This window comes from Tamandua tetradactyla, chromosome 17 (genome assembly GCF_023851605.1).
Source record: "Tamandua tetradactyla isolate mTamTet1 chromosome 17, mTamTet1.pri, whole genome shotgun sequence".
Classification (NCBI taxonomy): domain Eukaryota; kingdom Metazoa; phylum Chordata; class Mammalia; order Pilosa; family Myrmecophagidae; genus Tamandua; species Tamandua tetradactyla.
This window is the reverse complement of record NC_135343.1, coordinates 6,917,740-6,939,975: the sequence shown is the minus strand read 5'-3', so window position 1 is coordinate 6,939,975 and position 22,236 is coordinate 6,917,740. Positions and strand designations below refer to the sequence as shown.

The 22,236-nt window shown below is 40.8% G+C and overlaps 1 protein-coding gene across 1 annotated transcript in view; it reads left to right on the top strand.

Moving 5' to 3' along the window:
* Window positions 1-18,620, top strand: part of CREG2 (cellular repressor of E1A stimulated genes 2) — a 35,264-nt gene extending 16,644 nt beyond the window's left edge. Inside the window, exons 3-4 of the mRNA XM_077135076.1 lie at window positions 11,310-11,423; window positions 14,558-18,620. Coding sequence (XP_076991191.1) covers window positions 11,310-11,423; window positions 14,558-14,705 — 262 coding nt within the window. The 3' untranslated portion in view covers window positions 14,706-18,620. The remainder of the gene's footprint in view (window positions 1-11,309; window positions 11,424-14,557) is intronic.
* The last annotated feature ends 3,616 nt before the right edge of the window (window positions 18,621-22,236 follow it).

Sequence of the window (22,236 nt, the reverse complement as noted above, 5' to 3'; positions counted from 1 at the left end):
GATGGGTAACTACAGGGGGAGGCTAGAGGGGCCAGGCGTGGGGATGGGGATGGGGATGGGGATATATCCAGTTCCTCCCTGAGAGCTCTGTGCAGGTCCAGGGGCTGCCCTGATCCCTACAAAGCCCTGAGCTTTTGCCCCGAAACACAGAAGCTGAAAGTAGAGGGGAGGAGTAACAGGAGATGAGGACGACCTGCTGGGTCTGCGGAGGTGGAAATGGGGTGGGGAGTATCTTCCCCTTTCCCAGAGACAAACCGTAAAAGACTGTTTGGGAAGCCTCCCTGGGCAGAACCTAGGACTAAGGAAAGTAGTAGGGATTAGAGAAAGGACGTTCAGAGTAAGAGGGAAAAGGAGAGTCACACCCAACACTGCTTCATGCAGAGAAGGGCTTGATCTTCTGGACCCCTACAGCCCCTGTGGTTTCTTGAGCAAAGAATTTTGATTAGATATTACTCCTGAGAAGATGTACCAATGGCCAACAAGCACATAAAAAGATGCTCAGCATCATTAGTCAATAAGGAAATGCAAACCAAAACCATGGTGAGGTACCACTTCACACCCACAGGAATGGCTAAAGTAAAAAAAGACAGAAACAACTGATGACAAGGCCATGGAAGAACTGGTCCCCTTGTACTTACTGGTGGGAGTGAAAAATGGTGCAACCACTGTGGAAAACAATTTGGTAGTTTCTCAAAAGGTTAAATATAGAATTACCTATTACGCAGCGATTCCATGCCTATATGTTACCCAAGAGAAATGAAAACAAATGTCCACACAAAAACACATGTACATGAATGTTCACAGAAGCATTATCTGTAACTGCAAAATAATATTTAATTTTATGGCTACACCACATTTTGTTTACCTGTTCATCAACTGTTGGATATTTGCTTCCACTTTTGGCAATTAAAAAGAAAGTGAAATCCTGATATATGATAGAGCATAGCTAAGCCTTGAGAACATTATGCTAAGTAAAAAACAAAAATGCTACAAAACGCCATATATTGTTTGAGTCCATTTATATAAAGTGTTCTGCATAGGCAAACCCATAGCAATGAGAAGTGGATTAGTGGCTGCCTGGGACTGGGGGGCAGGGAAGGGGGAGCAGGAATGGGGAATGACTGCTAATGGGTATAGAATTTCTTTGGGGAATGATGAAAATGTTCTGAAATTAAATTATGATGATAGTTGCACAACTCTGTGAACACACTAAAAGTCACTGAACTGTATACTGTGAAAGGGTAAATTTTACATTATGTAAATGAAGCCATAAAAATTGAGCATCAGTGAAACATACTTATATGAAAAATGTTTTCATATAAAAACATTTTTCATATAAGTATGTCCCATGAAATGTTTTGTCAGGCAACTCTAAGTAGGAAGTTATATTTGCTATATGTTTAACTGGAAAAAAGGTAATCTACAGAATACAAAATTATGGTTACAGATCAGTAAGAAAAAGACAAGTAACCCAAGAGAAAAATAAGCAGAGAAAGAAAGCCCAATGGTCAATAAAAGCAAAGTAACCTCAGAGTTGAGGAAATGCCAATTAAAACAATACCAAAATGACATTTCATGCTCCTTGAATTGGAGAATGGAAAAATGTTAAAAGGCAGCTAATCCAGGTGTTAGAGGGAATGTACAGCCACAGAAACAGCCCTTCATTACTGCTGAGAGTGTAAATTGCAATCACCACTTGGTAAAGTAGAAAATATATGTATTCCAATTGCAGCTTTCAAACATATGCACAAGGAGACGTGTAAGAGTGATTAATGCAGCACTATTTGTAACCAAACTAAATTAAAAATGGATCAACTATATTCTCAAAAGCAGTGGGGGGCGGGCCACGGTGGCTCAGCGGGCAAAGTGCTTGCCTGCTATGCCGGAGGACCTCGGTTCGATTCCCGGCCCCAGCCCATGTAACAAAAACGGAGAAACAAAATACAATAAAACAAGAAAATATTTAAAAGATGTTTCCCTTTCTTCCTCCCTTCCTTCCTTCTATCCTTCCTTCCTTCTCTCTGTCTTTCCTTTAAAAAAAAAAAAAAAAAGCAGTGGGGACAAGCAAAACAATAGGCCAAGCCCCCAATGTTGGGGTTTGTTCATATGAAACTAAATCCCACAAAGGATAGGCTAGGCCTACTTAAAATTAGGCCTCAGAGTCACCCCCAAGAGAACCTCTTTTGTTGCTCAAATGTCGCCTCTCTTTCTCAGCCAACATGACAAGCAAACTCACTGCCCTCCCCCTGTTTACATGGGACGTGACTCCCAGGGGTGTGGACCTTCCTGGAAACATGGGACAGAAATCCTAGAATGAGCAGGGACTCAGATCAAGGGATTGAGAAAACCTTTTCGACCAAAACAGGGAAGAGAGAAATGAGACAAAATGAAGTGTCAGAGGCTGAGAGATTCCAAACAGAGTCGAGAGGTTATCCTGGAAGTTATTCTTATGCATTAAATAGATATCACCTTTTGAGTTAAGGTGTAATGGAGAGGCTGGAGTGAAATGCCTGAAAATGTAGAGCTGTGTTCCAGTAGTATGTTTCTTGAAGATGATTATATAATGATATAATTTTTGCACTGTGACTGTGTGATTGTGAAAACCTTGTGTCTGATGCTCCTTTTTACAACAGACAAGTAAAACATTTATGGATTAAAAATAAATAAACAATAGGGGGAACAAATGTTAAAATAAATTTTGTAGATTGAAATGCTAGTGGTCAATGAAAGGGAGGGGTAAGGGGTATGGTATGCATGATTTTTTTTCTGTTTTCTTTTAGTTTCTTTTTCTGAATTGATGCAAATGTTCTAAGAAATGATGATGATGAATATACAACTATGTGATGCTATAGTGAGTTATTGATTATATATCAAGAATGGAATGATCGTATGGTAAAAATGTTTGTGTTTGTATGTTGGTATGTTTAATAAAAAAAGAAAAAAAGGATCCACTAGAGAAGAATGAGTACATAATTTGGTAAATACTTTATTATAAAATATTACTGTTAAATACTACATAGCAGGTAAAAAATAAATGAACATCTGGAGGTCACTCATACACAAGCTTCAGTTAGACACTGCTGCCTATCATGGCTAGCCAAAAACCGGCTGAGACCAGTCCTACCAGTCTTGAAGAATTTCTAGGGCATTATATAGGATTCTACAGGGGTTCCATGCACTAGGGTAACTTTCCAGAAAACTACCAGATAAATCCTGAAATGCAGAGGGACCAACCTCTCCAGGGCATCGACTAGTTCCATCCACCATCCCATGTTATCAACAGCCCCTTCCTACATGAAAAAGTTAGAATGGGCACAGCCTAAATATCCCTGTTCTAGTATGCTAGCTGCCAGACTGTGATATACCAGAAATAGAACAGCTTTTAAAAGGGGGAATTTATTAAATTGCAAGTTTAGAGTTCTAAAGGCTTAGAAAATGTTCCAGTTAAAGCAAGTCTATAAAAATATCCAAATTAAGTCACCATCAAGAGGTTACCTTCACTCAAGGAAGGTCAAGGAAGTTCAGGGTTTCTCTCTCAACTGGAAAGGCACATGGAAGCGTTTCTTCTTCATCTCCAAAGGTCTCTCACTGGATGGGCTCTCTTGGTTCTTGTGACTCTGTTGCTCTCAAGATTCTCTCCAAAATGTTTCCTCTTATAAAGGATTCCAGTAAACTAACCAAGACTCACCTGGAATGGGCAGAGTCATACCTCCCTCTAATCCAGTGTTAATATCCACAATTGGGTGAGTCACCTCTCCATGGATATAATCTAATCAAAAGATTCCAACCCACAGTGCTAAGTAAGGATTAAAAGAAATGGCTGCTGCCACAAGATTGGTCAGGATTAAAACATGGTTTTCTAGGGTGCATAATCCTTTCAAACCAGCACAACCCCTAAAGAGTGGGAGAATGTCAAGGGTGATGGTGGAGTTACACAGAGAAAGTGGGGTTTAGCAAATAAGCATGAGTGCTGACTCATTATATTGATGTTTCTTTTGGTCTCCAGTATCTTAGAGCAGCAGAAAGTAAAAAGCTAAAATTGTGGAACTGTGGCCCATGCCAAACTCTGAAGTCTGTTCTGCAACTAATGGTCGCAATGTGCTTTGAAATTTTTTTGCTTTCTTGTATGTGTTATTTTTCACAAAAGAAAAAGGAAGAGTTGATTGTGATAAATGCACCGCTATGTGATGATGTTGTGAACCACTGATTGTACACTGGATGATTACATGGTATGTGAATATATAAAATGTATCAATAAAAAAAAGAGAGAGAGCTCAAGAAAACACAAATACCCAATAGGTGAAGTGACGGAATTGAAAGGGAAAATATACAACCAGCAATTTTAGTTAGATATTACAAAACTTCTCTCTTAGTAAGCTACATATATCAGGCTGAGAGAAAAATGTAACGTTATAAAGAGTTCTTCTACGTTATAAAGAGTTCTTCTGTGCTTCATTCCATCTGATGTAAATTGTATTTGTTGGATATTCCACCCAGTACGCACATTCTTTTGACCTGCACATTAAATATTTACCACAGAAGATATATGAGCCATGATACAAACCTCAATACATTTCAAGTTGAAATATTATATGTTGTGTTCTCTGATCACAACAGAACTAAATTAGAAATCAATAATGGAAAGAAATCTGGGGAATCCGCAAATATGTGGTATTAAACATTGCACTTCTAAATAACCTATAGATGAAAGGTAAAACTTCAAGAGGCATTGCAAAATATCGTGAAATGAATTAAAATGAAAGTATAACTTATTGAGATCTGTTAGTGCAGATAAGCAAAGCTTGGAGAGAAACTTAAAGCATTACATTTGAACGAAAGACAATCCTATAATCAGTGATCTACGCTTTCACTTTAATTCAGCAAACTAAGAGAAATTCAAACCCAAAGTAAGTAGAAGGAAAGGTACAATAAAGACCAGAGTAGAAATTGATAAAATATAAACTGGAAAAATAATAGAGAAAGTCAGAGAAACCAAAATATGTTTTGGCTTTTTTTTCCACATGGGCAGGCACCGGGAATCAAACCCGGGTCTCCCACATGGCAGGCAAGAACTCTGCCCCTGAGCCACCATGGCCCGCCCCCAAAATACGTTTTTTACATGACAGAAAGTAGTGATAAACCTTTGGCTACTGTGAAAGAGAAAGAGAGAGAATAAAAAATACAAAAATACCAGGAATGAGAGAAAGGGTATCACATAAATTCTACATATATATGTTAAAAGGATAACAAGAGAACATTATGAGCACTTTCATTTCAATAAATTTAATAACATGAAATTTGACACAAATGATTAAATTTTGCTCATGAAGAAATATAAAATCTGGGTAGTTCAATGTGCTGGTTTGAAAGGATGTATATCCCCTAGAAAAGCCATGTTTTAATCTAAATCCCATTTCATAAAGGTAGAATAATCCCTATTCAATACTGTATGTTTGAAACTAATCAGATCATCTCCCTGGATGATGTGATTTATTCAAGAGTGGTTGTTAAACTGGATTAAGGGATGACATGTCTCCACCCATTTGGGTGGGTCTTGATTGGTTTATTGGAGTCCTATAAAAGAGGAAACATTTTGGAGAAAGAAAAAAATTCAGAGAGAGCAGAGCAGAACAGAACGGCATAGCCATGAGAAGCAGAGTTCACCAACCAGCGACCTTTGGAGATGAAGAACGAAAATGCCTCCCAAGGAGCTTCAAGAAACAGGAAGCCAGAAGAGAAAGCTAGCAGATGATGCCGTGTTCGCCATGTGCCTTTCCAGATGAGAGAGGAACCCTGACTGTGTTCACCATGTGCCTTCTCACTTCAGAGAGAAACCCTGAACTTCATTAGCCTTCTTGAACTAAGGCATCTTTCCCTGGATGCCTTGGATTGGACATTTCTATAGACTTGCTTTAATTGGGTCATTTTTTCGGCCTTAGAACTGTAAACTAGCAACTCATTAAATTCCTCTTTTTAAATGCCATTTTGTTTCTGGTATATTGCATTCCAGCAGCTAGCAAACTAGAACACTCAATATCAATATCAATTTAATTATTGATTAAAATCTTTACTACAAAAAGAAGTCTGGGCCCAGATGGCTTCACTGGTAAATTTTACCAAACATATAAGGAAGGAATATGACTCAATTGATTATATGAGGGACACCAAAGCCAGATAAAGACGTTAACCAAAGAACAAAGAAAACTACAGAAGTATATCCTTCATAAACATGGACTCATAATTCCTTTACAAGATATTAGCAAATGAAATTCAGCAATCATATAAATAAGAAAATTCACCATGGCCAACCTAAGTTCATTGCAGGGATGTTAAGTTATTTTAATATCTGTATGTCAATTCTACTTTTAGACAGTTTAGACAAGAGTTTAAATGCTCCTGAAAAAGTTAAATACACTTACCGTATGATCCAGCAATACACTCCCACTTGTTACCTAAGAGAAATAAACACATATGTACACAAAGACTTATCCATAAGTTTTTATCTCCCAGTTACACCAAAGAGCCCCAAACCGGAAAGCACCAAATATCCATCAACTGGTAGATGAATAAACAAAATGAAATATACAGATATGGTGAAATACTCCTACTTGGCAATGAAAAAAAAAAAGAATGAACTATTGAAATAAATAAATGAGCAAAAACTACATGTTGTCAACATGAATAAATATCAAAAACTGGGAAAATTTAAGTTGCAGAAGGGTACATATGATATGACATTTGTACATTAAATATTAAACATGCAAAATGGCAATATGTTGCTTTGGATATACACATAAGCAATAAAAATATAAAAACATATGTAGTATAAAAAGCATTAAACTGAGGATACTAAAGGAAGAAAGAGAATGGGATTGGAGGCGATACATGGGAAAAGTTCAACTGAATAAATCTTAATTTATTTTTTTAAATAGGGATCTAGGGCAAAAGTTACAAAATGTTGAGATTGGACAAAGTTGTGTGGTAGGTCCATGGTCTTTAGTATTTTTTTCTTTTCTATATGTGTAAAATATTTTATAATTAAAAAATAAAAACTATTAAGAAGTAAGGTAATAAATCTGCTATTTTTCCAGTGGTCATTTGACATTTTTCCAATGCCATCCAGAAATTTCTAGGATTTGAACTGAAGAGCTTCCCTAAATATAGTATTTTTCACCAACCATCCCCCAGATATAATTCTCCAAGTTATAAACGAATAAAGAAACAATTAGCAGTGATTTGAGAACAAAACTTACATAAAAGTTCATAATTAAAAATATAGTTATGTTGCTTTGCCTAATCCCACAAACAGCGCAATCTCATTTAAAAACCAAGCGATATACAAAAGCTCAGGGAAAAATAATAAAAACCATCTCGTATCCCACCACCCTGAGAAAATCACTAATATTTGTGCAAACACTCTGCTTGTCATTTCTCATTAAGACACACGCAGTTTAACAAAAGGGAGTCTTTGTATCTGTAAAATATTTCTTAATTATCAAAAGAGATCTGGGTTTGATTAAAGAAATCATGCTTTGCATTTTTAACAAACCCTCTCCCATCCATAAACCCCTGAGATGCTTGTAATCATAGTTTTTAAAAGCAGATTGACTTCCATGGCTTTTTCTGATAATGAAACTAATTGATACTCATTCACTGAGAAGGACCACGGCCACCCCTTGCATGCAGGGTTCTGGGAGTGGCCAGCGGCTAGGAATAGAGCAGCTTTTTCACTCCCCAAGATGTCTCCTTAGTGTGACAATATCAGAGCACCCAAGAGCCGAATTAAGGGCTTGGAAATCAGGAAGTCCCAGCTCTCAGCGTGGCATCTGATGACATAGAAAAGGAAATCTGAGGGCCCACGGGAGAGCTACCTCTAAGAAAGAGGAAAACCTTTGGCTTACTATTTAAGAAATTTTTTTTCCTCCAATCTTACGTTGATTCGAATGTCTGAAGAAATTTATTAAATGCCTTAAAAATTTAAGATTTCATTTCAAAACGATTAGGAAATAGCCATAGAAAAGTGCTTTGCAAATTTTTCCACCAAAGTGGCCGTTCCAGCAGAAAATGTAAACCCCTTCGGAACAGGAGTGGAGGGTGGGGGTGGAGTGGGGCAGTGAAGGCTGGCATTCCTTTTACGTCTAGTATTTTACTTAAAAACAAATATGCATCTTCCGTTCTATTCTCCAATGTATCCCTGTTACTTTTGTTGAAAGATAATGCTTTACGTTACACACCATTGAGTAAAACTGACACTCTTGAAAATCGCGCCACGTTTATTCTGACTTTGAGGACGCCATGGCAGAGCTAGGAGGTCAGGGGATGCTTTAGATCATGGATCTGGGGAGTCCCTGGAAAGCTGGGGAGGTGAGCGAGTTCCAGCGTGGCTGAGAAGGGCAGAGCCTGGCAACCGTGCAGCTGCCGAGCCCCGCAGGCCAGGACGGGCCAGACCCACGTCGGCTCTGCTGTGACCTTGCTGAGTGCATCACTTACACCATCTAAGCCCCCACCTCTTTATCTGTAAGAAGGGGACACGACAGTGCCAACCTTGGTCATGGCCCCCAGCCCTGTCCTCTGACCCGGGAAGCCCAGGTCTCTGCACATTTGCTGCTCTGCCCCTCCCACTTCCCAGGGGGTTTGGGTTTTCTTCTCCAGCCACCCTCTGTTCCAGGGTGATGGTTGCTAACATCTTTTTTTATCTACCCAGCTGAGAGGTCAGGAAAAAAAAACAACAGAGAAATCTCCAGATGGCTTGTTGGGCCCACTTAGATCCAAAAGTCAGCATCTCTATTTAAAAGTTTCCTTTTGGTCATGAAGTACCTAGCATTAGATATTATTGTTTCAAAATTAAATAATTTCTCCAGAATTACACAGCTGGCAAATGGCTGAGTCAGCACACAAATCTACTTCTCCAGGATACAAAGTCAAAGGAACATGTCAGTCTCTGTCAACACCAAGACCTTCACACCACGGGAGCAGTCTTGGCCATAAGGTTAAATTCCGGGTCCCCAAAACAAAATTTCAGAAAGGGCCCTTGTCATGGTCAGGTTCATGTGTCAACTTGGCCAGGTGGTGGGACCTGTCTGTCTGGTGAACAAGTGTTGGTCTGTCTTTTGTTATGAGGACATTTCATGGAATTAAATCATGATCACATGGGCTACATCCACAGCTGATTCCATTTGTAATTAGCCAAGGGGAGTGTCTTCTTCAATGAGTGACGCTTAATGTAATCACTGGAAGCCTTTTAAGGAGGATTCAGAAGAGACAGGCTCTCTTTCTGCATCGGCCCGCGAGCCTCTCCTGTGGAGTTTGTCCAGACCCTCCATTGGAATCATCGGCCTCACAGCCTGCCCTGCGGATTTTGGACTCTACATTCCCACGGTTACATGAGACACTTTTATAAATTTTATATTTACGAATATTTCCTGTTGATGTTTCTCTAGAGAACCCTAACTAATACAGCCGTCTCCACTCATCTCCTGTACAAAGAAATCGCCTCCTTAGGAGTACCAGAGCTGGTTACTGTTCAGTTTTTATCATTCAAATAATGAAAGTAGCACATAGTCATTGTAATATTAAAAGAGTACAGAACCATATAAAATTAAAAAGAATGACTTCTGCACACCCCACATCTAGAACCCATCAAATCGTGTTCTCCCCCCAAAACCAGAGTTATATCCTTGGAGTAGATCCTTCTAGAACTTGCCTAAGCACATATAAACATGTGTGCCATTTTAGGATTTCTTTCTTTTCTTTTAAATGGGGTCATGCTGTGTATCTTCTTCAGCTAATGATATTTCCTTACATCCTGGCATGGACCTCTGTAGCTAGATCTCATTCCTTTTCAAGGTTGCATTTAAAAGTGTAGATGTACCTTTATCCGTGTACCCCATTGCTAAGCCTTTTGGTTATTTCCATATTTTGCCACCAAAAACAGCCTTGCACATGCTCTTTTTTCCCCATGTGCTAGTATTTTCTCTGACCCGAAGGCAAGCTTATGAGAAAGTGTTCTGGCATGGCATTAAAATGTCTGTGGACAGGTGAATGAATGCATAAACTTTGAGGAGTAATTGGACCTGGAAGCTGTGGGAGAGGGCAGATCTTGGAAATCTCCAGAAATGACAGAGGCAGAGAGGCAGCCTGGAGGCTGCTGGACACGGATGCCCTGGGCCACGGGCCTGGCTGCAGCCCTGGTGGCTCCGCAGCCCTGGACGAATGGCTTACCCTTTCTGAACCTCACTTTCCTCATCTCTAAAATGGGCTTAATAATAATCCCTACCTCCTGCGGTTGTCACAGGGACCCAACAAAATGAGGTGATGCACAAACCTGCAAGGCACAGGGAGAAGATCAATAAATGTCAAAAAATCTTATTATGGCAGCAACTGACTATGCCAGGAGCATCTTAGAAAATGCTAAGTTCTCCATGAATGTATCACTGGGTCACCTCATCCTCGAACCACGTTCCCAAACAGTTGTGAAAAAAGCTGGCAAAAAGCAGAAGGCACGGACTCTGGCGGTGGGGGTTTGCTCACAGGGATTTGGGAGGCACCAAATCTACTACAAATCTTCTACTGGGAGAAGCAGCGCCTATTGTTTGGCCCCAGATTAACCCAGACTGATGTGGCCATTCACAGATGTTGCTGTTGGGATTCTTGTTTTTTTTCTTTTTCTCCCAGATAGAGGTGCCTCACGCACCCTTGGAGGTAGGGGAGGGCTCTGAGTTCCTTTCCCTGCACCCTCACCACCAGGCGGCTTGCTCCAGGAAAGCAGGTCTCAGAAGACTTGTGCTCCCGTGGAAACATTTACCAGTGAACCAGGATGTAGAGTCACTGCATTCTTGCCATGTCTAACGTCCCCTCTGCTGACTGAGGAACGTGAAGTCCAACCTGATGGTGACATCCGAAGGCCTTCCCCTCCATTGCGGGCTGGGTCAGGCCCTGAACTGCCCTGGGGGCACCGTCCAGAGTGTCCTTTACTTAAGTGGCACCCCCTGGAGTTGCTCAGAGCTGCAAAACTAGTCTGAACAGTCCAGAGTAAGGCCCTGCAAATGCCCACCCTGGCACATGGACTGTTTATTAGGAGTCCTCAGGTGCTCTCTGCCCCTCGGGTGTCATCGGATAGCTAATTTACACAGCCTCCCTATCACACCCGCTGTGCCCAAGTCTCTTAAAAGCTAACCCCAAACCACGTGAAACCCAACTGGTATGGCCAGCCGTGCACCTGCAGCCTTTACTATTTTAGTAAGATCCTTAGTATTTCAGGCTGGTGTACTGTGTGTGTGTTAATATGTGAACACGTTCTTGGCACGCAGGAAAAACGCCGTGGACCCAGAGGATCCCCGATGTGCCCGGCTGACCCTCACCGGCTGGGTGGTGGCGGTGCCCCCAGAAGAGGTAGAATTTGCCAAGCAAGCCATGTTTTCCAGGTTTGTGTATGCTTTCCAGTTGATTTGCCCAGAGATAAATTGTCCTCAAAGGGCCGAGGTCGGGGCTGGCCTTGTGCCTCGGATGCGATGACCACGATTGCTCGTGGGTGCCTTGGGGGCCGGCTGGCCAGGAGCCCGGAGCCACCCCACACGTGGTCACGGAGGCCAGGCAGGTGGGTGCGGTCTTCTGTGTGCTTCCGGCCCTTTCCAGTGTCCCACCTGGACAGGAGGGTCACCGAGGTCCTCAGGGTCAAGTCCACCCGACAACCACTTCAGACTCCCACGGCAGGCGGGGGGAGGGGCAGTGCCGGGCCATCTCCCAGCCCCAGGGCCGCGGGGCGTTTACACAATCAGAGCCCCTGGAGATCAAGTTCACTGATCTACGTTTTAAAACGCATGCTCCTCACTGCCAGCGCAGTTAACAAGCACTTACTCATGTATGTGAATGTGATTAAAGGGGGAATTTTTTTTAATTTGTTTATTTTTTATTTATGATACCTAACCACATACAAACAGAAACATTCTTATCATATGATCATTCCGTTCTTGTTATATAATCAATAACTCACAATATCATCACACAGTTGCATATTCATCATCATGATCATTTCTTAGAACATCTGCATCAATTCAGAAAAAGAAATAAAAGAAAACAGAAAAAAATTCATACATACCATACCCCTTACCCTTCCCTTTCATTGATCACTAGCATTTCAAGCTACTAAATTTATTTTAACATTTGCTCCCTGTATTATTTATTTATTTTTAATCCATGTTTTACTTGTCCATTGATAAGGGAGACAAAAGGAGCATCAGACACAAGGCTCTCACAACCACACAGTCACACTGCAAAGCCATATCATCATATAATTATCTTCAAGAGACATGCCCACCAGAGCACAGCTCCACATTTTCAGGCAGTTCCCTCCAGCCTCTCCATTACACCTAAACTAAACAGCTGATATCTACTTAATGCGTAAGAATAACCTCCAGGATAAACTCTTGATTCTGTTTGGAATCTCAGCCATCGACACTTTATTTTGTCTCATTTTGCTCTTCCCAAAGGGGGAAATTTTAAGTCATATGTGTGGTACTAGATACAAATTAAAAGATAAAAGCTGTCATAGGACTGGACCAGCAGAGGGAGTGTATTGTAAATGAAGGACTGTAGTTAATAGTGTAATAATAATATTCTTTCATCAATTGTAACAAAGGTCCCACACTAATGCAAAGTGTTGGTAATGGGGGGTGGGGTATATGGGCATGCTGTATTTTTTACGTGACTTTATTCTGTAAACCTCCAACTTCTTTAATTAAAAAAAATTAAGAATAATAATAAAGCATGCCCCTACTGTAGGGGCCAAAAGAGAGGGAGGGTGCTATGGGGGAGGGGCAAGAAACAGGGCGAGGGGCAGCCCAGTGCTAAGTCGGAGTTCGGGCAAGGCGCGGAGGTGGGGGGTGGCCCATCAGGGATGGGATGGAAAGTCGGGGCTCCAGCGAGGAGGGTGGGTGTCCACGGGGGGAGCTCAGTGATAAACACAGGCAGATGGGGAGAAGAGCAAATCAAAGGCACATGGTAAGTGGGATGAGCCATCCACGCCCCCACGGAGATGGGACGATTCCACGGTCAAGGGAAAGGAGAGTCAGCTTAAGAAGGATAATGGAAGCCAGGTTGAAGGAGAGAGTGACAAATACGTGAAGGGAGAAAGGAACTTTGCGCACCTGGGTTGAAACCAGATGTGTCGAGGTGAACTCATGATTTTCCGCATCGAGGGAAACGCAGGGGTGTGTGTATGTGTGTCTTGTTTCCATACCCAGCCAGTCATCCTTTCGTTCCTCTTTCTCCTGTCACCCTTTGTGATGGGTTTTGTTTTGCCTGGAAATCGGAGCTAGATCACTGAGTTAGGTACATGTCCTGTTCCCCGTGCTAAATATACGCAGCATGTTGTCAAATTTTCCACCACGACTCAACAAGAGTCCCTTTCCCTACCATTTTCCTTCCTTTCTTTGATGTCCTCACTGATAGTCCCCTAGAAGCCCTTCCAGTTTCTGCCCACTGTTTGATCTCAAAGCCAGGGCCACATGGTTTAGGTTTTATTGCACCTGCACCCCACTTCCAGGTAAAATCATTTTCTTGTCTCAGCTGCCTGAGCATTTCTGGGCAAAGGGGCATCAAGGCAGCAACTTATTTTCAGATGGTTCAGGAAAAAAAGTTCTTTCTACCATACTTCCAACTTTTCTGTTCATTGATGATTGCTTGAAGATAAAAAATAAAAGGAAATAAAATAAAAAGAGCATTGAGTTATGACAGTGGTGCAATGAGCCCAGTCTGGGTGGACAGCCCAGCCCCTTGAAATTGGTACTTGGCATTTGAAGTTTGTTTATAATGTGCTTAGATACAAGGAACATTTTTACTTTGGGGAAGTTAAAAAAAAAAAAAAGAAAAACAGTGAGCCCCAGCCCCTGCCCTCGCAAATACTACCAGGTGTTTAGGGGACCCACGGTGGGGAGAAGAGGGTGCTCTTTGTCTACTGCGGTTGCCTTCATCCTGGTTCAGCAGCTCTACACGTCGTGCAGGAATGGAAATCTTCCCTCAACAGCCTTGTCGCCCAGCCTCGCAATTTTTTTTTCTTTTTAGCATTTCATACAGACATCTATAAAGCCTTACTTTGTATTTATTGATAACAAAAAATGACACGCACTAAGCACCTACTCCTTGCGCATGTTTCGTGCACACTTATGAATTTGCTCCCCACACAGGCTTGCAATCTGAGTGCCAACGTGTCATTGCCCATTACAGCTAAAGAGATAAGGCTTGGGAAAGCAAACAGCACACCTGAGAAGTCAGCTCATCCGTGCCTGAGCTGGGATGCAAGTCCGCTGGTGACTTTAGCTTGTGGCTACTGGGCACAGGGACCATGGCTTCCTGCCACCCTGCAGTGCTCCCCAGCTGCATGCTGAGCTCCCTGGCCTCAGCTCAGGGTGGGGGATGGGGGGTGGGTAAGCAGCTCTGAGCCTGGTTCGGTGGCCCTCAACCTGGTGGAGGAAGCGAAGCCTCTGAAGCTGTGCCCCCTCCCCATGGCTTGCCCCTCTGCTGGGAACCTTTTACCGTGATCTCTCCTTTATCCCCGCAGGCACCCAGTCATGAGGAAGTGGCCTCGCCAGTACGAATGGTTCTTTATGAAGATGAGGATAGAACACATTTGGCTTCAGAAATGGTTTGGAGGAATATTCGATGTTCCAAGGGAAGAGTATTTTAAAGCAGTGCCAAGGAAGGCCTAATGGAGGAAGGAAGTCTTCCACGTGTGCTTTAAAATGAAAACCTTTTAAGGGGTGCTGCGGGGCAGCTATTGCCTGCTTCTCCTGGTCGAAGGCTTTCTAGCAGCCCCATTGCCCGGTGGCTGGACAAAAGGGGGTGAGCAGGGAACCCCCGGCTGGGCTTGACGTTGAAGTGGTCATTTGCAAATCCCCAGTCCACACGGTGGGGGTTCACAGGTATAGTCTTTGCTTATGTTGTATCCAATCCAGACTCACCTGTCTGGGAATCATCGTTGGTTGTCGAAATAACATGTTGAAACAGTTGCTGTCCCATTTTTTTTTTTTAGGAAAACAAATTATGCCTCTAAGTATAATGTGAGTGCTCTGTATTGTGAGAATATTTTTGTTACTTGTTGTGCCAAAAGCAATGTCTGGGTTTTAACCTCATTGTGACCACAAAGGAACTAAATATGCAGCGTACGGCCAGAATAATGTGTTTAGGGAAAGGGCGGAGGGTGATTTGTCTACCGTTCACTCATCGCGCTGCTGGATTACAAATATATCAGTCACATCAGTTGGAATGTATAGATTGACTTAGGAAGCTCTTTCCCACTCTCCAGATAGATGGCGTGAGAACATAGAGTTCTGTGCACAGCCCTGGTCTGCACAAACAGGCCATGATACTGCATTAAAGAGGAAGGTGGCTTTGGCACAGGTTTCCTTGGTCCACTGTGCTCGTGCTTCTGACAGAGGCTTCTCCCATCTCAGGCACGAGGAGTTGCATCCAAAATCAGAAGGACCTCGTCCTGTGTAAAGGACACTTCCAGGAGAGGGGTGAGAGGAAAGCTGGGAAGGAAGCAAAGGCTACGTATATGACAGGGAAGAGAAGGAGGTGTAAAGGAGGGCCTGCTCCATGCCCAGCCCTGGGCTCAACTGGTTACAGGAGTGAGCATGTCTAAGCCTTACATCCAAGGAGATGTGCAGCATTGGTGCCCCTTACACACGGGAACACTGAGGCTCAGAGAGGTCAAACTAATTTCCCAAGGTCTGACGCCATGACTCACTCCAATCATGGAGGAAGTGGTACGTAGAAAAGGTCCAGTTTTCATAATAAGACAAAAGAATTACTTAAATGCACAAGCAGTCATTGAACCAGAACAATCAGTAAAGCAATTGTGAAAGAGAATGATTAAGCTGCCTGGAGATGATTTACCACTGCTTTCAACCAAAAACAAAAAGGTCTCTGACATGTGATTCATACGAGAGATTTAATACTTCCTCCAACATATATGCAGGCATTCTGCTGGCGTTTGCAAGAAACTAGAAGGTAGCTGTGTATGCATCTAAGTTCTATGCACATCTGAGACCTCTTACAATTGAAGTTCATAAAGAGTCTGGCAGAGCCCAAGTTTTCTGTCTTTCTGTAATGACCATAACTCTCTGTGGTAGGTTAGCTATGCTGTATAATATAAAAGTACATCACTACATATAGGAAATACACATTTTAAAAATAAAGTGTTATTAAGGGGTTACATTTTTGTTTAAAAAATGAAGAAAGTTTCAAGTTGTCAAAATACATTAAGTGCCTTTTAGTAAGAACAAACTAAGATGCACTGAATTCTTGACTTATCATGAGCCAATTCTAGAAAAGGTTCCTAACAATGGCAGTTTCTAGAACATTAGAGTACCTTTGAGGCTATTTCATATTTTCAAATTAGTGCTACCCCCCATTTAGAAGTAAAGGGGGAAACTGGAAGAACAAACCATGTGTGCTCAAAAATACACCCCAGGTCAACTTCAAACCTCAAATCACTGGGTCTCACTGCCTCATGGTCCTGGCCTATGGAAAATGCCCCTATGCTAAGTCTGCTTTCGTAATCATGGTCCACTTATCTCGCTAAAGGTCTCCAGCTTCAAAAGGCTTTTCAGTGTGGGTATCATTTATCATCACTAGCAAATGTTATCAGTTATTTATCCAAATTATAGGAAATAAAATGTGAACAGGTTGGATGATGACAGACTAGTGACGGAAATGCATAGATTCAAGTCTGCTGGACCCCCCTCCAGGCCTGTAAATTATAGGAAATCTCTAGAAAGTTATATTGATTAAAATAGCAAAGGCTGAACAAGATGTTCTAGACACTACAAAAAGGCAAGAAAAGGGAATAGAAAGCAAACAGATTGGAAAGGATGAAATAAAATTATCCCTATTTACAGATGACAGTTGTCTATGTAGGAAAGCCCAAAGAATGCATTTAAAAAAAAAAACAAAAAAAAGCCCTCATAAAACTAGTAAGTGAGTAGACCAAAGCCACGGGATACAAGATCAACACACAAAATTCAATCACATTTCTATATTCGCACAGTGAATATGTGGAAACCAAAACTAAAAGCACAATACTATTTAAAATCACTTCAAAGAAAATGAAATACTTAGGTATAAATTTAACAAAACATGTACAAGATCTACATGTTGCAAATTACAAAATGTTAATGAAAGAAACCAAAGACTTCAATAAATAAAGAGACATACTATGTTCCTGGACTAGAAAATTCAACATGGTAAAGCTGTCAATTCTCTCCAAATTGATTCATAGGTTTAATGCAATTCCTATCACAACCTGAACAAGATTTTTATTTAAGTTATATGGAAAGACACAGGCCCGAGAATAGCTAAAACAACCTTGAAAAAGAAGAATAGAGTAGGATAAATCATTCTATCCAATATTAAGGCTTACTCTTAGCTACAGTGATCTAGACAGTGTGGTTTTGGCAGAGACGTGGAAACATAGATCAACTAAACAGAATAGAGAACTCAGAAAGTGACCCTCCCAAATATAATAACTGATATTTTACAAAAGTACAAAAGCAATTCACTGGGGAAAAGAATTGCCTTTTCATTAAATGGTGCTGGAGCAACTGGACATCCATAGGCAAATAAAATTTATTTAGACCTAGATCTCATACCTTAAACAAAAATTAACTCAAAATGTAATACTACAAAACTTTTAGGAAAACAATAGGAGAAAATCTTCAGGACCTAGAAATAAGCAAAGAGTTCTTAGACTTGATATCAAAAGCACAATCTTTAAGAGGAAATTTTATAAAAACTTGACTTCAGGAAAATTTTGAAATTTGCTCTACAGAGACCTATTAAAAGGAGGAAAAGACAAGCTATAGACTGGGAGAAAATATTGCAAACCACGTATCTGACAAAGGACTAGCATTTAAATACACAAAGTCATTTCAAAACTCAACAGTAAAGAACAAACAATTCAATTAGAAAACAGAGAACATGAACAGTCATTTCACTGAAGAGGATATAAAAATGGCAAATAAGCGCATGAGAAGATATTCAACATTATTAGCCATTAGGGAAATGCAAACTAAAACCACAATAAGATATCACTCGGCACCTACCAAAATTGCTAAAAATATGAACTTGACAACACCAAATGCTGGCAAGGATGCAGAGACACTGGATCACTCATACCTTCTAGTGGAAATGTACAATGGAATAGCCACTCTGGAAAACAATTTGAAAGTTTCTCTTAAAACTTCGCAAGTAACCACCACACAGGCCAGCAATTGCACTCATAGGCATCTATCCCAGAGAAATGAAAACTGGTTTTCACACAAAAATCCTGTATATGAATATCCATAGCAGTTTTATTCATAATGGCCAAAAACTGAAAACAACCCAGATGTCCTTTAATGAATGAACAGTGAAACAAATTGTAGTTCATCCATGCCATGAAATAGGACTCAACAATAAAAAAGGACGAATGACTGATGTAGCAACAACGTGAATGGATCATGAGGGAATTATGCTGAGTCAGAAAAACCAATCCCAAGAAGTTACACAGTGCGTGATTCCACTTACATGACATTTTTGAAATGGCAAAATTATAGGAACAGAGAATAGATGAGGGGTTGCCTGGGAGGCTGGGGGCCTGCTAGAGGAAGGAGGGAGGTGGGTATCATTCCGAAAGAGCCACAGAAGGGCCGGGGGGTGGGGAGCTGTTTTGTCCTGACTGCAGGAATAGAGTGCACTGCAATTCTGCAAGGCGTCATCTCAGGGGGTATCAGGGCAAAGCACACACAGCAACCCTCTGCACGTTTCCTTATAACTGCATGTGAGTCTACCATCATCTCAGAATGAAAAGCTTAATTAAAAAATGAAGGCTTTGCTTAAGTAAGGAATATGTGCTATCTCTCTTGTTGGTCCCTAATAGAAGAAGAATGGAGCTATGTGCCAGGACTTGGCAGAAATGAAGATGACGGCATTTGTTTTCTTTTGTTAAGCCCTAATATGTGCATTTGTGGAACAGCAATGACTTTTTTTAAGTTTTCTAAATGTATCCAATTGAATGTTGAATACAAATTCATAAGAATTCAACAAATATACTGTACGGATCTTTTAAGGGTAGCTTTAAGTTTTGGACATAAATATGTTGAGTAAGCTGTTACCTGTATATAGCTATCTGAGAGCGTACAAGATGATTCACCACTGATGTTGATAGTAAAAAATTATATTTCCAGTCGTCGGTCTCTAAATATTCTTGGAAAAAATTTGTCTTTTGTTGCTGTGAATAAGCGAATTAAATATGGCCTGGTCCCCATGTTTTTACTCTTATCCATGAAGTCGACATATAGCGTAATTCTGATGTTATTTGTTCCAGTATGCCTTGTAAATATTGGTTCTCCATAAAAGCGTTATTTCTTGGTTGAAATGTATTTCTACTATTCTTCCAGAAAGTTTGAATTTCACTTTTAATAATTTAGCTACCAAGTTCTGTTCTGAAAATAAAATCTCACTAGGATAATTTATTTATACTCATTTGATTGCTATAAACACAAATCAATTATTTTTGAATTTGAATTGTTAGGAATTTATGGCTTGTCTGTGCTCTGTAACGCATGTGGAATGTAAAATCTGTTTTCAATACTAGACATGTATGTTTAACCAAAACTATTTCATTCCTGCTGTGACCTCCATGTTCAGTTAAATAAAATTATGAACTTTCTATATAGTCCTTTTGTGTAATATTTCAGTGTCTATTGAATTTCTAAAAAAAAAAAAAAAGATGCTATTACAATGAATTGACAGTTAAATTTCAAATAGGAAGAAAAGAATTAGCTTGGTAACTTGTGTTGATGTAATTTTTTGAGGTATAACTGAGTGAGGTGAAACTAATTAGCAGACTTGGAAGATGTGGAAGGGACCACACTCTTGGGTCCCCATTTTGGACATACTTTTGTCTCCTCAAGTCCAGAGCTAGCAAGAGCCTCTCCACTCAGGGTCCACCTGCTAAACAGGTGCAGGGGGCCCTCTCTCAGGGCGGTCCCGACCAAAACACACCTGCAAATACCTGCTGTTTGGCTCCATGCCGACCCCTCCCTTCCATGGGCAGTCCTTCTCAGACAGCTTACTTTTAAACCTCTCACTCCTGAGGATGCATCCTATCCATGCTCATTCATTCATTTAAAATGATCTATTGCTATGAATGAAGCTGATCTGGGTAGGACTAAGGTGAATCAGAATACTGGCCCATATCTTCAAACTTCAACCTCTATGCAAGATCAAAGGAAAAGAGGTTTATTTGGTGCAAAATTTATATTTTGGGTAGTGCATCATCTAATTTAACTTGTGTGGTCAGTTTATTACACGGAAACTTGAATAGGGCTAAAGATCTTGTTGGTTTGTACAGGTTAGTGTGATGCCCCAATATATCTCAGAGTAATTTAGGCAGAGAATAAAAGTACTGGCAAAGTTCCCTTGGGGGACTGGGGAGAAAGGTGAAAATATTAAACTTCCCTATCTGGGAAATTCCTGATATTCTCGCAAGCAGTGGGGACAACCCATTCAATAGGCTGGGCCCTCGATCTTGCAGTTTGCCCCTATGAAACTTACTTCTGCAAGGGAGAAACTAAGTTATAATTATGACTAGGAGTCACCCCCAGAGAACCTCTTTTGTTGCTAAGAACTGACCTCTCTGTCTAAGCCAACCCAGCAGATGAACTCACTGTCTGCACCCCCCTTAGGTGGGACATGGCGCCCAGGGGTGTAAATTTCCCTGGCAACATGGAACCTGACTCTCGGAGATGAGCCAGGACCCATATTCATGGAACTGAGAACCCCACTTGACCAAAAAGGGGAAGAGAGAAATAAGACAAAATAAAGTCTCAGTGGCTGAGAAATTTCAAACAGAGTCGGGAGGTTATCCAGGAGGCTTTTCTTACACATTATATAGATATCCCTTTAAGTACCTGAAACTATTGAACTGTGTTCCAGGAGCCTTGATTCTTGAAGATGATTGTAATAACTATACAGCTTTTACAGTGTGACTGTGTAATTGTGAAAACCTTGTGTCTGATGCTCCTTTTATCCAGGGTATGGACAGATGAGTAAAAAATAATAATAAGGATAAAAATAAATAAATAATGGGGGAGATAAAGGATAAAAGTTGTCCAGATTAAAATACTATGGATCAATGAGAGGGAGGGGTAAGGAGTGTGGGATGTTATGAGTTCTTTTTTTCTTTTTATATCTTTTTCTGGAGTGATGCCAATGTTCTAAAAATGATCAAGGTGAAGAATGCACAACCATGTGTTGATATTGTGAGCCACTGATTGTATAATATGGTTGGACTGTCTGTGTGTGGATATTGCTCAATAAAAATATTTTTTTTAAAAAAAGATCTATTGTGGCTTCTCTCTCTGAGCCAACATGACAAACAAACTCACTGCCCTCCCCCTCTCCACATGGGACATGACTCCCAGGGGTGTGGACCTTCCTGGCAACGTGGGACAGAAATCCTAGCATGAGCTGGGACTCAGCATCAAGGGATTGAGAACCTTCAAGGGGGAAGAGAGACATGCAACAAAATAAAGTGTCAGAGGCTGAGAGATTCCAAACAGTCGAGAGGTTATCCTGGAGGTTATTCTTACACATTAAATAGATATCATCCTTTTAGTTAAGGTGTAATGGAGAGGCTAGAGGGAAGTGCCTGAAAACATAGAGCTGTGTTCCAGTAGCCATGTTTCTTGAAAATGATTGTATAATGATATAGCTTTCACGATGTGACTGTGTGATTGTGAAAACCTTGTGTCTGATGCTCCTTTTATCTACCTTACTGACTGATGAGTAAAACATATGAAATAAAAATAAATAAATAATGGGGGGAACAAATGTTAAAATAAATTGAGTAGATTGAAATGCTTGTGATCGATGAAAGGGAGGGGTAAGGGATATGGTATGCATGAATTTTTTTCTGTTTTCATTTCTTTTTCTGAATTGATACAAATGTTCTAAGAAATGATCATAAGGATGAATATACAACTACGTGATGATAGTGTGAGTTATTGATTATATAACAAGAATGGAATGATCATATGGTAAGTGTTTGTGTTTGTATGTGGTTATGTTTCATAAATAAATAAATAGATAAAGAAAGAACGAGCGTGTCATGTGGACTCGCCATGCATGGAGGGACAGGGCTAATGTGTATTAATTAATTTAATCCTCACAGCAATCATATGCAGACATGTCATC